Source organism: Abramis brama, assembly GCF_963993115.1.
Source record: "Abramis brama genome assembly, chromosome: 21".
Lineage (NCBI taxonomy): Eukaryota > Metazoa > Chordata > Actinopteri > Cypriniformes > Leuciscidae > Abramis > Abramis brama.
This window is the reverse complement of record NC_139983.1, coordinates 24,223,419-24,239,893: the sequence shown is the minus strand read 5'-3', so window position 1 is coordinate 24,239,893 and position 16,475 is coordinate 24,223,419. Positions and strand designations below refer to the sequence as shown.

General features: G+C 36.6%; 1 protein-coding gene across 1 annotated transcript; it reads left to right on the top strand.

The window, feature by feature from the left end:
- Nucleotides 1–376: 376 nt before the first annotated feature.
- Nucleotides 377–15,188, top strand: ivd (isovaleryl-CoA dehydrogenase). Its single transcript, XM_084097029.1, has 12 exons — nt 377–665; nt 5,355–5,444; nt 5,536–5,587; nt 5,697–5,866; nt 6,035–6,128; nt 7,702–7,832; nt 8,004–8,100; nt 8,197–8,290; nt 8,388–8,469; nt 12,738–12,842; nt 12,973–13,045; nt 14,310–15,188. Exons 1-12 carry the CDS (start codon nt 537–539, stop codon nt 14,441–14,443), a joined length of 1,251 nt encoding a protein of 416 aa, XP_083953155.1. The 5' UTR covers nt 377–536; the 3' UTR covers nt 14,444–15,188.
- Nucleotides 15,189–16,475: the final 1,287 nt, after the last annotated feature.

Sequence of the window (16,475 nt, the reverse complement as noted above, 5' to 3'; positions counted from 1 at the left end):
TGGAAATGGCTCTTTCATCTTACATTCTAATGCATGCCTACTTTTACTTCTGAAAACATAATAATCAAAAATATTGTATCCTATACAATAAGTAGGCTATACATATTGATTTGTTAAAATATTTTTTTTCTCTCCGCAAATTAGAAGGTAATTCATGCTTTTTGGCTTCTATAAAACATTTTAAAATAAAATCACATGTATTTTTAAAAAATATAATTTTTAGTCGTTTTTTTACTGTAGGTAACTTACTGTTAATCAATGTACAGGTTTTACTGTAGTAGCACCTTTCTGTTGTTTTTCTACAGTGTTTTGATGTGGTTGTCATAGAGTTGGGCTGTAGTTTGTACTTCATCGCTGTAGGAGGCAGTAAAGCTCTAGTGGCAGGTAGAGGTCACTTTACACAACAGAACAGAAGGAGAACGCAATTCCTTCCAGTTCCAGTGCATTTTAGGGAAGTTTAGGATTGTCCTCCTGCGCTTTTCACCTGTCCAAGTGCAGTTTATTGTTTTCCCTTTTTGTTCTGCAGTCACTACAAAATGTTTGCAGTCAGAAGAGCACTGCGTCTTTGTCATAGAGTGGCGAATGTTAGTGTTTCGCGACGCGGTTGCGTTGGAGCTGTTCCAGTGGACGACGTTGTGAACGGTCTGACCGAGGAGCAGATCCAGGTATCCCACACACACCCCCCGCTACCTAACCGAGAGCCAAAGCTCGTGAAATATCACTGCTTCTTGTTTACGTCTTGTTGGAATTTTTGTTGGAATGAGTCTGTTTGCCGTGCTAGCTCACATGATGACCTTTCACACAATTCTAGGAACTCATAAGATATTGTATTCGTTTAGTCGCAAGGCATTTATCATTATATCGCAATTATATTCAACTTCAATTAGAGCATCATTCACACAGTTGTCGTGTTTCTGATCTGACATTGGAAGAAAAAAACACGAACTAAAATGTATAAGATTTAAAACGGAGAGTTTTTACGGTTTTCATAATAACGTTACGTCAGTCTGTGTCAAATGCTCGTGCTCGTGGGTGTGAACGGTCTGCGCGTTTTGATTGGACAGGATTTTTTCAGATGACCTTCGTTAGTTTCCACAGCAGCCCACTTGAATGGTGGACATAACGCCACTTCAAAATCTGTTGCAATTGCATATTGTTTGGACATGGTAGTCTCATTGTGAGGAAGTGACAAATGTCCCTCTTAGTCTAATATAAATTCATGATCCAGATCCATTTTATGTTTATATGGTTTTCAGGTTAAATGCATATGAAATAGAATTTTCTTTACACTGCATTTTCACATTAAAAATGTCTGTACAGCATATTTGTGGAAGATGCAGTACAGGCATTTATAATGTGACAATAGTTTGTGTTTTTAAATAAATGCTGTTCTTTTTAAATTTCTATTCATCGAAGAATCCTGCAAAAATACTAATCAGTGCAACTGTTTTCAACATTGATAATAATAAGACTTTCCTGAGCACCAAATCAGCATAATAGAATGATTTCTGAAGGATCATGTGACACTGAAAGTAATGACATCACAGGAGTAAACAGGAAGAAAATACATTTAACCCTCTGGTACTGTTCGCTTGTAGATAAAAAATGACCAATTTTTTATTTCAATGAAATTATTGTACTATATTTTAGCTCAATAATATATTTGTATTTAATATTTTGTATTTTTAGGGGATTTTATGGTACTAAATTATATTTATCTATAATCCATTTATTTACTTTTTGAGTTATTTAGCATGGACCTGAAAAAGAATTTTCCAACTTAAACTGCCATTAATCTCGAATGCTTTGGAGCACAGACTTAAGTAAAAAAATAAAAAATAAATAAATAAATATATATATATATATATATAATATATATATATATATATATATATATATATATATATATATATATATATTATAAAAGTATTTAAAAAAAAAGTGACCTTCATAATTCTTTTGTGAGTGTTCACACATAAAGTGCCATAACCTTTACCAAGTTGCCGGTACGTTCCAATGAAGTAAAGAATTCTAAAAAAAAATATATAAAAAAAAAAAAAAATTCAAAAACAGCAGAGGGTTAAAAAAAATCTTTAAATAATTTTATGTAAAAAATTTTTTAGTGCTATATACATAGTGTTTTATATATATATACAGTGAGGAAAATAAGTATTTGAACACCCTGCTATTTTGCAAGTTCTCCCACTTGGAAATCATGGAGGGGTCTGAAATTGTCATCGTAGGTGCATGTCCACTGTGAGAGACATAATCTAAAAAAAAAAAATCCAGAAATCACAATATATGATTTTTTAACTATTTATTTGTATGATACAGCTGCAAATAAGTATTTGAACACCTGTCTATCAGCTAGAATTCTGACCCTCAAAGACCTGTTAGTCTGCCTTTAAAATGTCCACCTCCACTCCATTTATTATCCTAAATTAGATGCACCTGTTTGAGGTCGTTAGCTGCATAAAGACACCTGTCCACCCCATACAATCAGTAAGAATCCAACTACTAACATGGCCAAGACCAAAGAGCTGTCCAAAGACACTAGAGACAAAATTGTACACCTCCACAAGGCTGGAAAGGGCTACGGGGAAATTGCCAAGCAGCTTGGTGAAAAAAGGTCCACTGTTGGAGCAATCATTAGAAAATGGAAGAAGCTAAACATGACTGTCAATCTCCCTCGGACTGGGGCTCCATGCAAGATCTCACCTCGTGGGGTCTCAATGATCCTAAGAAAGGTGAGAAATCAGCCCAGAACTACACAGGAGGAGCTGGTAAATGACCTGAAAAGAGCTGGGACCACCGTTTCCAAGGTTACTGTTGGTAATACACTAAGACGTCATGGTTTGAAATCATGCATGGCACGGAAGGTTCCCCTGCTTAAACCAGCACATGTCAAGGCCCGTCTTAAGTTTGCCAATGACCATTTGGATGATCCAGAGGAGTCATGGGAGAAAGTCATGTGGTCAGATGAGACCAAAATAGAACTTTTTGGTCATAATTCCACTAAACGTGTTTGGAGGAAGAAGAATGATGAGTACCATCCCAAGAACACCATCCCTACTGTAAAGCATGGGGGTGGTAGCATCATGCTTTGGGGGTGTTTTTCTGCACATGGGACAGGGCGACTGCACTGTATTAAGGAGAGGATGACCGGGGCCATGTATTGCGAGATTTTGGGGAACAACCTCCTTCCCTCAGTTAGAGCATTGAAGATGGGTCGAGGCTGGGTCTTCCAACATGACAATGACCTGAAGCACACAGCCAGGATAACCAAGGAGTGGCTCTGTAAGAAGCATATCAAGGTTCTGGCGTGGCCTAGCCAGTCTCCAGACCTAAACCCAATAGAGAATCTTTGGAGGGAGCTCAAACTCTGTGTTTCTCAGCGACAGCCCAGAAACCTGACTGATCTAGAGAAGATCTGTGTGGAGGAGTGGGCCAAAATCCCTCCTGCAGTGTGTGCAAACCTGGTGAAAAACTACAGGAAACGTTTGACCTCTGTAATTGCAAACAAAGGCTACTGTACCAAATATTAACATTGATTTTCTCAGGTGTTCAAATACTTATTTGCAGCTGTATCATACAAATAAATAGTTAAAAAATCATACATTGTGATTTCTGGATTTTTTTTTTTGATTATGTCTCTCACAGTGGACATGCACCTACGATGACAATTTCAGACCCCTCCATGATTTCTAAGTGGGAGAACTTGCAAAATAGCAGGGTGTTCAAATACTTATTTTCCTCACTGTATATATATATATATATATATATATATATATATATATATATATATATATATATATATAATATGAACATTAGTTTGGAAACATTACGTTTTTTTATATTTTTGAAAGAAGCCTCTAATGCTTATCAAGGCTGCATTTATTTGATCAAAAATACAGAAAAAAAACAGTAATATTGTGAAATATTATTACAACTTAAAATAATAGTTTTCTATTTGAATATACTTTAAAAAATAACTTATTCCTGTGATGCAAAGCTGAATTTTCAGCATCATTACTCCAGTCTTCAGTGTCACATGTGACATCCAGTCTATCACATGATCCTTTAGAAATCATACTAATATTCTGATTTATTATGAGTGTTGGAAACAGTTCTGCTGCCTAATATATTTGATGAATAAAAGGTTAAAAAGAACTGCATTTATAAAAAAAAAAAAAAAAAAATTCTAATAATATAAATCTTCTTTACTATCACTTTTTATCAATTTAACACATCCTTGCTGAATAAAAGTATTGATTTATTTCAAAAAAAAGAAAGAAAAAAAATTACTGACCCCAAATTACTGACCAGTAGTGTATATTGTTGTTACAAAAGATCTCTATTTTTAAAAAATTTGCTGCTTTTTTTTTTCTTTTTCTTTTTTTTAACTTTTTATTCATCAAAGTATCCTAAAAAAGTATCACAGGTTATGAAAAAATATTAAGCAGCAGAACTGTTTCCAACTTTGATAATGAATCATCATATTAGAATGATTTCTAAAGGATCATGTGATAGACTGGAGTAATGATCCTGAAAATTCAGCTTTGCATCACAGAAATAAATGATAATTTAAAGCAGTGATCTCAAACTCAATTCCTGGAGGGCCACAGCTCTGTACAGTTGTGCTCCAACCCTAATCAAACACACCTGATCCAGCTAATCAAGGTCTTCAGGATTACAAGAAACTTCCTTGCAGGTGTGAGTTGGAGCTGGTTGGAGCTAAACTGTGCAGAGCTGTGGCCTTCCAGGAATTGAGTTTGAGATCACTGATTTAAAGTATAATAAACTGAAAAACAGTTATTTTAAATTGTAATAATATATCACAATATTACATTTTTTTTTCTGTATTTTTGATCAAATAAATGCAGGCTTGATGAGCAGAAGAAACTTCTTTCAAAAACATTAAAAATAGTAATGTTTCCAAACTTTTGACCTATACTTTATATTATTATCATGTTTTTTTTACATCATTAATTTATTAGTATTAACTGTTTTTGTCTTTTGTTCATTGTTATTAAAAATAACTTGATTCCTAAAGGCATTGGGGAGCTGTTGGACAGGATTACTTAAAAAAAAAAAAGTATACATTTGATCTTATATTTGTTTTGTTTTTGTGCTGTTCAAATTTTTCTTTTCTTTTTTGAGACATGGTCTCCCATGCCTTCTTTTACCCTGAAATGGGTAAAGCCATGGTTTGTTGGTCTATATAATGCCTTGATAGTCTTTAAAGCACCATGAAATGTGTGCATTTGAATTGTTTTGTTGAGGTTTTTGGCAGCTCATGTTGTTTGTGGACAGACCCCCTTGCGTTTATCACACATGTTTCTTTTAAACACCAGCTCAGACAGACAATCCAGAGATTCTGCCAGGAGAAGCTCGCTCCACACGCTGATGAGATTGACAAGAAAAACGAGTTTCCCCGCATGAGGGTGAGTTCCTGTACATGACAAGTATCTCAGGAGTCTCTGTGTAATAATCCAGAGTAATGAATCAGAACAAATATGATCTTTTATAAACTAGGAGTTTTGGAAGGAGATGGGTGACCTTGGACTGCTCGGAGTTACTGCTCCAGGTCGGACTATTTACAGTCTGTCTTCAAAAAATATTGTTAATGAGAAAACTGTTGCTGAGACAGTATTGAGCATAGTCTGATATGATTCAACGGTTTTGATTGTGTGCAGTGGAGTATGGTGGAACAGGATTGGGCTTCCTTGAACATGTGATTGTTATGGAGGAGATCTCCCGTGTGTCAGGAGCTATTGCTCTCAGCTATGGAGCGCACTCCAATTTGTGCGTAAATCAGATGGTTCGTCATGCAAACCAGAAACAGAAAGAGAAGTACATGCCCAAGGTGTGAGTCAAACCTGTGTCTATTAATGTGTCTATTACATTTTCTAAGCTAGCTTTCTAAAACAGACCCATGACATAATGCATTAGGTAAATGCAGGCTAATTAAGTAGTGCATTTAGGTTATTTATGGATTTCAGTGTTGGGTTTTTTCACGATGTTTGTGCTTCAGTTGATGACGGGGGAGCATGTGGGTGCCTTGGCCATGAGTGAGCCCAACGCTGGCTCTGATGTGGTGTCCATGAAACTGAAGGCGAAAAAACAAGGTGACTGGCCTTCTGTTATCACTCTATGTGCTGCTCTGTTAGTCACCACTGTCTGCTGCTATAAAAAACACTGTTACATCAATGCCATGGACATGTCATAACTGGTTAGATCCATGCATGTTACAGTATATTGTTAACTGGTTGTCCTTTAATATACACTACCATTCAAAAGTTTTGGGTCAAATAAGACTTAAAAAAAAAAAAAACTCAGAAGTTTATAATTTTACAAAAGATTTCTATTCCAAATAAATGCTCTTTTGAATTTTCTATTAATCATCAAGATTACTGAAAATATACACAAATCTAAACAGTGCAGCTATTTTTAACATTGATAATAAGAAATGTTTCTTGAGCAGCAAATCAGCATATTAGAATGGTTTCTGAAGGATCATGTGACACTAAAGACTGGAGTAATGCTGCTGAAAACTCAGCTTTGTCATCACAGAAATAATTACATTTTAAAATAGATTAAAATATTTTAAAATAGTAAACATTATTATTTTAAATTGTAATAATATTTCACAGTATTACTGTTTTTACTGTATTTTTGATCAAATAATTGCAGCCTTGGTGAGCATAAAAATTTTACCGACCCAAAACTTTTGTATGTACTTATTTATGCTTGTATAAGGAATATATCTTTTTATTATGAATGCACCAATATTCAGATTAAACCAATAAGCCCATAATTATTTTCATGTTATGGACAATAACCAATAAATGGATAGTAAAACACTATTCTGTCTATATCAATTAAAAATAAACACTAAAATCAATCATTTTAGGATTCACAATATTATAATGTACACTATGAGGAACACATTTTGGATTTGCAAAAGATTACATTTAACCGTGTTATTAAATTATTTCTATTTTTAACTAACGTAAATATACACTTGTAATGAGTTATGTTGATAAGGGAAGAAGGCAGGAACCCGCGAACGTTCAACAAATTTGATTAAAAATAAACACAAAACGAAAGTAAAAGCAGCCTCAAGGATGACTGTCGCACACACATAACCAAAACATAACATAAATGTCCAGGCCTGGTCTGCTCTCGTCCTTCACTGTATCGTCGCTCTTCCTTTTATGCTTCCGAAGCTCCTCCATGAGAGATACGAGACCGGCACAGGTGACGCTCAGTTTCAGTCACGCTACCGGCCTCGCGCTATTCTCTCACGGCTCTCGTCCTCGTCCTGCTCGCCACAACAATATTGGCTGATATTGGTTGATTTCCAGTATCTCCAATAACATTAATTTAAAAAATCAGTATATTAAAATGTTATCAATATATTGTTCATTCTTTTTATTAGTGTTTGTATTTTATGTTAGTTATGCTTATTTATACCATTGCATGCTTTGGAAGGGCCTTTTAAAGAAATTTGTGACTGGCAAAACATCTACTATAATTTAATGACGAATAAGTGATTTATGTTGCTTGCAAAAATAATTTAATCATAATACATAACTGCTTTTGAATGGCTATCTGATGAATAAAAGATGCATCTTGCCCCGAGAATGTGACAACACATGTTTGGCTGTCTTCTTTTCCTTTTGATCTGTCATCTTTAAGGGGATCACTACGTGTTGAACGGTAATAAGTTCTGGATTACGAACGGACCAGATGCAGATGTTCTGATTGTGTATGCTAAGACAGACCCAGAGGCAGAAGCCCGTGGCATCACCGCTTTCATCATAGAGAAGGTTAGAGAAGATGAACCACTTCCTCTTGGATGATTGATTATGGTGTGCCGTTCACACTGCATTACACCTAGCATTCAGATTTTGATTGAATGTTTCATTTTTAATCTTGTTCCATAAGGCTACAACTTCAAATGTGATCATATCATAGGCATTGTGCTTGTGTTCTTGAAGGGCATGACAGGATTTAGCACAGCGCAGAAGCTGGATAAACTGGGAATGAGAGGATCTAACACCTGTGAACTCATTTTTGAAGACTGCAAGGTCCCTGGTGTGTGAATGTACACGAGTTTATTATTATGCATATTAGTGAGTCTGAATGTGTTGGAGGTCCAAACAACATTTGAATGTTATTTTGTGGTTTCAGAGGAAAACATATTGGGCCCGTTAAATAAAGGAGTATATGTAATGATGAGTGGGTTGGACCTAGAGAGACTTGTCCTGGCTTCTGGACCTGTTGGGTAAATCTTACTGTTTATTTCCAGTAGCATGCTTAAAAATGTAAACTGACAAAGATTGTCGAATAGTTATTTTTGTCCTTTTTATACATTCCCTCAGCATCATGCAAGCTGTGCTTGACCATGCAATTCCTTATCTTCATATTCGTGAAGCCTTTGGACAGAAAATTGGCCACTTCCAGGTATGCTTTTCACTATGCAAGGATTTGTGTCTAGTCAAGTCATCTTCTACAGATTGTTTCAAGGCAGCTTTATAGTGATAACAGGAAATTAATGCAACAAAGATTGTTTTGGTTGTACAGCAGCTCTAGAAGAAAGTCATTGTTCCGTTTAAGTAAGTTCAGCATTGATTAATTTCTGTTGTAAAAATCATTAGTTATTCATTTAATTTAGGCGCCGTTTACACAACACTGTTTTTAACTGAAAACAGAAAACTTTTTATGCGCTATGGCCATTCATTTATACGACCTTAGAATGCAAACTTTGAAATAGGTTTCAAAGTGCAAGTTTTTGAAAAAGTTTGACTAGGGCCAAATTGTGATGGCTAGACGACTGGGTCAGAGCATCTCCAAAACTGCAGCTCTTGTGGGGTGTTCCCAGTCTGCAGTGGTCAGTATCTATCAAAAGTGGTCCAAGGAAGGAACAATGGTGAATCGGCAACAGGGTCATGGGCGGCCAAGGCTCATTGATGCACGTGGGGAGCGAAGGCTGGCCTGTGTGGTCCGATCCAACAGACGAACTACTGTAGCTCAAATTGCTCAAGAAGTTAAAGGGTAACCTCTCGCCAAAATGCAACCTTGGGTCTTTTTGTTAATCTACCCGAGGCAAACTTTCGTTTAAAAGCATAATTAGAATGGAAACGCTACTTTTAAGTTTGACCGTATTTTCGTTTTCGGTCAAATTGCCTTTTGAATGGGAGTGCTTGGGGCACATCATAGCATCAAAAATCACTATTTTTAAAGCAACACTAAGAAGGCTCGACAACATGAAACTGTGCTCGAAGTATCACCAGGGGCTCTTCACATGAACTCGAGCATTGAGAACATTGTTTGTGTACACAGAGTTTACTGAAAAAAAAGAAGATTTTGAACAACTCACTGTAGCTGTGTCCGCCGGCATTTTGACAGTCAAAAATAGTCAATTTCCGAATGCAACGTAACAGGGAGGAGAGTAAAGATGGAAAGCTCCTAAAGCTTAGTTCCATATAAATTCACGGATAATTTGTTGTTTTGTCGTTAGTGAAAATCAATATTGACCTTGTATTTGAAAAAGGATGCTCATATAAGAAGTAATACTAAAATTCAGAGTCAGTTCATTCACATTCGGAGATCGACTATTTTTGACTGTCAAAATGCCGGCGGACACAGCTACAGTGAGTTGTTCAAAATCTTTCTTTTTAGTAAACTCTGTGTACACAACCAATGTTCTCAATGCTCGAGTTCATGTGAAGAGCCCTTGGTGATATTTTTCGAGTAGGGATGTCCCGATCAGGTTTTTTTGCCCTCGAGTCCGAGTCATTTGATTTTGAGTATCTACCGATACCGAGTCCCGATCCGATACTTCTATAATACATAAAAAAAGAATAAAGAAGAGCGAAAAACAGATCCAGGATGTTCCTTATTTTTTATTTAATTCACCTGATTTTAACATTCAACAACTCTGTTAACAAACAGAGCACTTCTGTGAAGTAGCTTGAACAATCAAGTAATAAATAACACAAATTCGTCACTTTTGGACTTAGTGCAACAGTAAATATAAAAAAAAGTCTAATATATGAACAAATAGCACCTCAACTTAAAACACCCAGCAGGCATGTAAACAAATAAAAAATAAAAGTGCCCACAGTGTTTGCAAAGCCAGTAATGTGCTTTTAGGAACTGCACTCGCCGGTTTCACACTGCACGCGTTAGCAGAGCGTGCAGCGCATATTTTTTTCGGCGCCCATGTTAACAGATTAGAGCATTCACACCGCACGCAGAGGCAGCGCGTAGCAGGAGCAGAGCAGAAGCAGCAGTGCCGCGATAGTTTCGGCGCCGAGTCTATTTTTGCTGCGCCGCTTACGCTGAATTAAAGTGACAATGCATTGATCATGGCCAAAATACACCGCAGTTTTATCCAAAAAGTGCATTGATGATTATCTATTGTGTTTTAAACAGTCGATCAAATGACCAACAGCAATTTAAAAAGAAAACAAATGTCCAAAAACAAACTTGTTGCCAGAACAATAAAAACAAAGATGAACCAAAAGTTATATAAATGAAATTATTAATAAAATAAGCTTCTTGACAAGTCTTTTCTCTTAAATGTATTTGAAAACGAAATAAAGCAATGCCAACTTATCCATTATAGAGTACTCTGTCTGTACACAACCCGCGGTTCAGCCGCGCGTGACAAACGCTGCCAGTGTGAAAGCCAAACGCGCGTGTCCTGCTCCTGCTCACCATACGTACTGCTCCTGTGCTGCTTACGCTCTGCTAACGCGTGCAGTGTGAAACCGACATAACTCTGTGCCACCGCATAACTATAGATGTTTTAAAAAATAATGAGAATATATATACATATATATCCGAGTCCTGATCGGGAGGTAACGCCCGATTTCCGATCACGTGATCGGATCGGGACATCCCTAATTTCGAGCACAGTTTTATGTTGTGTCGAGCCTTCTTAGTGTTTTAAAGCAACACTAAGGAACTTTTCCTCTTCGGTCGCCCTACAGGTTGGAAGCGGAATTGTCCATTACCACTGTCGTAAATAATTTCGCCGCCCGCAGCTACTGTCGCACTCACGCACGCTCGCTTTTTATCTAGCACCGGCTTTGGAATGAACGATGTCCACAGACAAGGTAGAGTATGTTGCATGATTTCATTAAAGTATGATGTATTGCGACATCAGAAATGAAGAAAAACTAAATAATGACTATTGTAACGCTTGACGTAAAGCAAGTCAAATTTGTAGTTTTCTTATGTCTCATTCGAACTACAGAAACGCGACCCGGTTTGGCAAACTTGCATAGTGTGGTTATAGCAGATATAGGGCTGCAAAGCGAATCCAGAAGTGCCTTTCACCCTGTTACGACTTGATGAATCACTGATGCGATTTTGGAAACATTATTTTAAGTTAAAAAAAGTTACTTAGTGTTGCTTTAAAAATAGCGATTTTTGATGCTATCATAGAAGTGCCCCAAGCACTCCCATTCAAAAGGCAATTTGACCGAAAACTAGAATACAGTCAAACTTAAAAGTGGCGTTTCCATTCTAATTATGCTTTTAAACGAAAGTTTGCCTCGGGTGGATTAACAAAAAGACCCAAGGTTGCATTTTGGCGAGAGTTTAATGCTGGTTCTGATAGAAAGGTGTCAATACACAGTGCATTGCAGTTTGTTGCAGACCAGTCAGTGTGCCCATGCTGACCCCTGTCCACCGCCGAAAGCAACAACAGTGGGCACGTGAGCATCAGAACTGGACAACGGAGCAATGGAAGAAGGTGGCCTGGTCTGATGAATCACGTTTTCTTTTGCACCATGTGGATGGCCGGGTGCGTTTGCGTCGCTTACCTGGGGAACACATGGCACCAGGATGCACTATGGGAAGAAGGCGGAGGCAGTGTGATGAGCACAAAAATGAGTTTGAGGTGTTGACTTGGCCTCCAAATTCCCCGGATCTCAATCCAATCGAGCATCTGTGGGATGTGCTGAACAAACAAGTCTGATCCATGGAGGCCCAACCTCGTAACTTACAGGACTTAAAGGATCTGCTGCTAACATCTTGGTGCCAGATACCACAGCACACCTTCAGGGGTCTAGTGGAGTCCATGCCTCGAGGGGTCAGGGCTGATTTGGCAGCAGAAGGGGGACCAACTCAATATTAGGAAGGTGGTCATAATGTTATGCCTGATCCCTGTGTATATATATACAGTATACACACACACACACACGTGTAATTATTTTGAGGTTTCTCATGCTTTAGAAGTGTGGCACTATATGTGCACTCAACCTGTTACATAAATACTGAATAAATTTGAAAACAAATTCAGAAGAAGAAGAGGAAGAGCGAATTATACAGGCTCATCTACAAGTCAGTGTTTCAGAATGGTAATGCGCTTTATTTATTGCTCTCTACAACGTCTGACACATAGCGGTAATTGATATGATTAGACTTTGGCTTGACTACGTTATCAAACAGCTAATAATGTGTTTATAATGTTACATAAACCATGTTCCTGTTCATCATCTCAGAGTCAGACAGCTGCCTTCTATAAACCAGCATCCATTTACTGCTTTGAACTTCATAGAAAGTCAGTGTAGAAGTAACTAACCCATTGTAACTAAAGATTTGTGTTTTAAATAAATGCAATCCCAAACTTTTGAATGTATGCATGTAAAGTTATGAAAAGAGATTAAACAACTATGTCCCCTTGGCAATAAAATGAACAATTTCTTCCCATTAACTAGCTAATGCAAGGAAAAATGGCTGATATGTACACACGGCTTAGTTCATGTCGACAGTATTTATACAACGTTGCCCGTGCTTGTGACAAAGGCCATTTCAGTTCTAAGGTAAGAGCTCTTTATACAGTTTTTGTTATTTGACTGCTTTATTTTGTAATGCTACATATCAGCCTGGAAATGATGCATACAGTCTTTCCAGAGTGTGTAGTAGCAGTATTGATTTGTGATGTTATTGTAGGACTGTGCTGGGGTAATCCTTTATTGTGCTGAGAATGCGACTCAGGTTGCCTTGGATGGAATTCAATGCCTTGGTGAGTGCCTAGTAGTTAGCACAGCAAAAAAAACAGAGAAAAAGCTCTCAATGTACCTTAGACAGATATCAGGGCCAAACCCTTCTGTCTTCATTCTTAACAATTACTGGGTGGATAAACAGCAAACAAGTCAAACTTGTACCTGTTGCCGTAGATGAATTGTTCCTTGAATGTATAGGCAAATTTGATTTGCATATACATTTTGATCATTAAAGGTGCAGTAAGCGATTTCTGAAAAACACTGTTGAAAGTGGATCGGACTGAGCACCACAACACACTTGTAGCCAATCAGCAGTAAGGGCGTACTCATTAGGGGGAGGTGCATGTGTTGAATTTGGGGACGGGGCTATAAAAGTAGGGGCGAGATCCTTTTGGGGAAGGGCGTGCTTGTTTTGGATTTTGGATTGCATTTCTCATAAATCACTTACTGCATCTTTAAGCATTCATGTGTTGATTGAATGTATATGGGACATATATTTATCCAACAATTTGGACAGCCAATGTTAGACTAGTCCTGTTGATATGTCAGCAGTTTTGAGATAAAAAATTGATCAATTCAGGATTTTGGGTGCGTCTCAATCAGCTCCCTAGTTCAGTAATCCGGGCACTGATCAAGGAGTCGGGAAAAATCCTATCAGTGCACTGACATGTTCGCTCCCTAAAACGTCCCACAATCCACTGTGAAAACCAGGGAGCATTGATGCTCACTATGTTCCCGTAACTGAAGTTCTGAATTGCAAAACATAAATTATGTGAGCCAGCTCACTACACATAATGACACGCGATAGATGTTTTTAAAAAAACAAACCATTATTTAATTATATTACGACATAAACGCCTCGCTAGACAGGTATCGCACATAATCTGGCTAACATTTATTATTTGTTTACAACCAAAATGTTGCACGTATATGTAACAAGCAAAGTGAAAATTATAACAATATAAATTACATTAAAACATAATGTCAGAAAGATATCAGTTCTGCTTTTAGTGTCTCTGGAAAAAGTCATCATTTTCCCAATGTGTAGTGTTCCCGGGTGCTTACTGTCCTTACCAGGGCCGAATTCATGTACACGATATATACTGATTCACGACATAAGGAGCTGATTGAGACGCACCCAACGTCTCAATCAAAATATCCAACATTTTGTTGCCAAAAAAATTCTATTTACAGATACGGGGAGTGAATGAAATCCTGCTATTTTAGTAAGCCTAGGTCTTATGACTCAAGTCCTAGTTGACTCACTTTTGCATCTGTTCACAGGTGGAAACGGTTACATTAATGACTACCCAATGGGCCGCTTCTTAAGAGATGCTAAACTTTATGAGATTGGAGCTGGTACCAGTGAGGTCAGAAGGATGATCATTGGCAGAGCCTTCAATGCCATGTTCAAATAAGAGCATGTTTAATCTGATCCCACATGAACCGTGTTGCTTTTATTTAACACAAAACAGTCATCTGGCATCATCATTTTAACACTTCCATTCATGTGAAGCGTACTTGCTAATCAGTTTCAAGAGCAGTGTTATAAAACTACAATATGTCTTTTGGATGTCTAAAGCTGTTTATATGATGTTCTGTTACAATACATCAAGTGGTCTCGCATACAAGAACACAAACAGTAGGAAGAGATGTACCTCTCAGACTCCAAGTCATTTTGTAAGGACAGACTATGAATTCATCTTAACTAACTAGTTGCACAGTTAACTGCAAGGCAAATAAAACACTTGAGGTAAACCACCAAAACAATTATTTGGTCACAGTAGACTTTGTCATGTGACTCGGGTGTTTCTGTAGCACATGGTACATGTAATTGACTTGTTTTTTGGTCAGTCTGTGTAAGCTGGTTTGCATATCATCGTTTTCTTATGTGAATACAATAAAGATTTCTTTATAGAGTATATTTATTGAAGTCGGTGTAATTCAAACATTTTTTCCCCATTCTTTTTGTATTTTCATTATGCATTTCCCACTTCATTTGTATCATCTTAAGATTCAAAAGAAGTTGCACTTTTTTATCGTACCGACCCATCAAACCTTTGGGTTTCAGAATTCTGCCTTACTGAATAATCACTTGATGTTTTTGAAGTAAACTTACTGGTTGTATAATGATTGTTTAGAATAAACATAATCCTCTTTCCATCTCTTTTGAATTTCTGTTGTATAAAAAGCATTGCATACTCTTTGTATTTGTGGTGTTATTTCAGATTTTATTGTTAGTTTTTATAACTGTCTTAATTTAGTGTTTTTTTAGTAGGATTTATATTATTAATATTTTAAGCTTTTTGATATTTTTCTTTTTAATTTTAGTTTCAGTTTTAGTAGTTTTGTAATGTGCTTGTCATTTTTATTACTTTTTAGGAAAAATATTTTTGTTTGGCTTTATTTTTATTTTATTTTATTTCCGTTAGTTGCCAAGGAAACATTTTCAATCATGTTGTTTGTTCATCAAATATTAATATTTTATTTTATTTCATGTAACTTAAACCATTTTTAGTTAACAAAAACAACAATGTAATTTACAGTCTGTTATTTTCTACTTGAAAGGTGCCTCATAGAGCTGTTCACTATTTCTACTATCAGTACATTTCTTTAATGGTTGAAATGGAAAATAATTAAGAACATTTACACAAAAAGTGATATTTAAATAGCCTATATGTTAACCATCTGGTTGATTCATTGAGCAGGTGTTGTGGAAAATTACTGAACAATGACTCTTCATTGCAAATAGAATTATTTACTTTCTTTTAACTAATTTTTTTTTTTTCATATCTATTCAGTATATTGCCTACTTCATCAATGTAAAGTTAATAATCTGTATACTTGATTGTTAGAGTTAATTAAATGATCATCAGATCAAAGATTAGTTGTGAAGTTTTGTAGATGCAGTTCATTGAACATGCATTGATATTTTGTGACAACATTCCTCGATTGCTTAAAGAAACAAGTTGGCTCATTTATATCAAAAAGCAGTTACAAAAAGGTCAAAACTGGAATTGTTGTTTGAAATGAAAGTTGTTCGACACTTTCTGCTTGTCAGATATAAAATAGTCCATGTGTTGTAGTCAATGTGATAAACTACAACTTCATGAATCTACTAAAATGATTATAAAGTCACTTTTAAAATTGTCTCAGAAAAAGTAGCATCATCTACTTGCAGATTTCACTTCACATTTACTTGGGTTTCACATGTGCCAATAGCCCTTTAAGAAACTCCATGTTGTCCCAGCATGCCATACGTCAACACAATGGCCGTGTTACAAAACCTAGTGAGCTGCCTACCTAGACAGCATAATGGACATAGTAGACGCATTCCTCACCCACTATTTTTTAGCATTATAGGTGCGTGCAGCATGTTTAGAGACTCAGAGGCGTGTTGTGTGTCAGTTCAGTTGACTGTGATGCCTAAAAATGGAGTCTAGGCAGGCA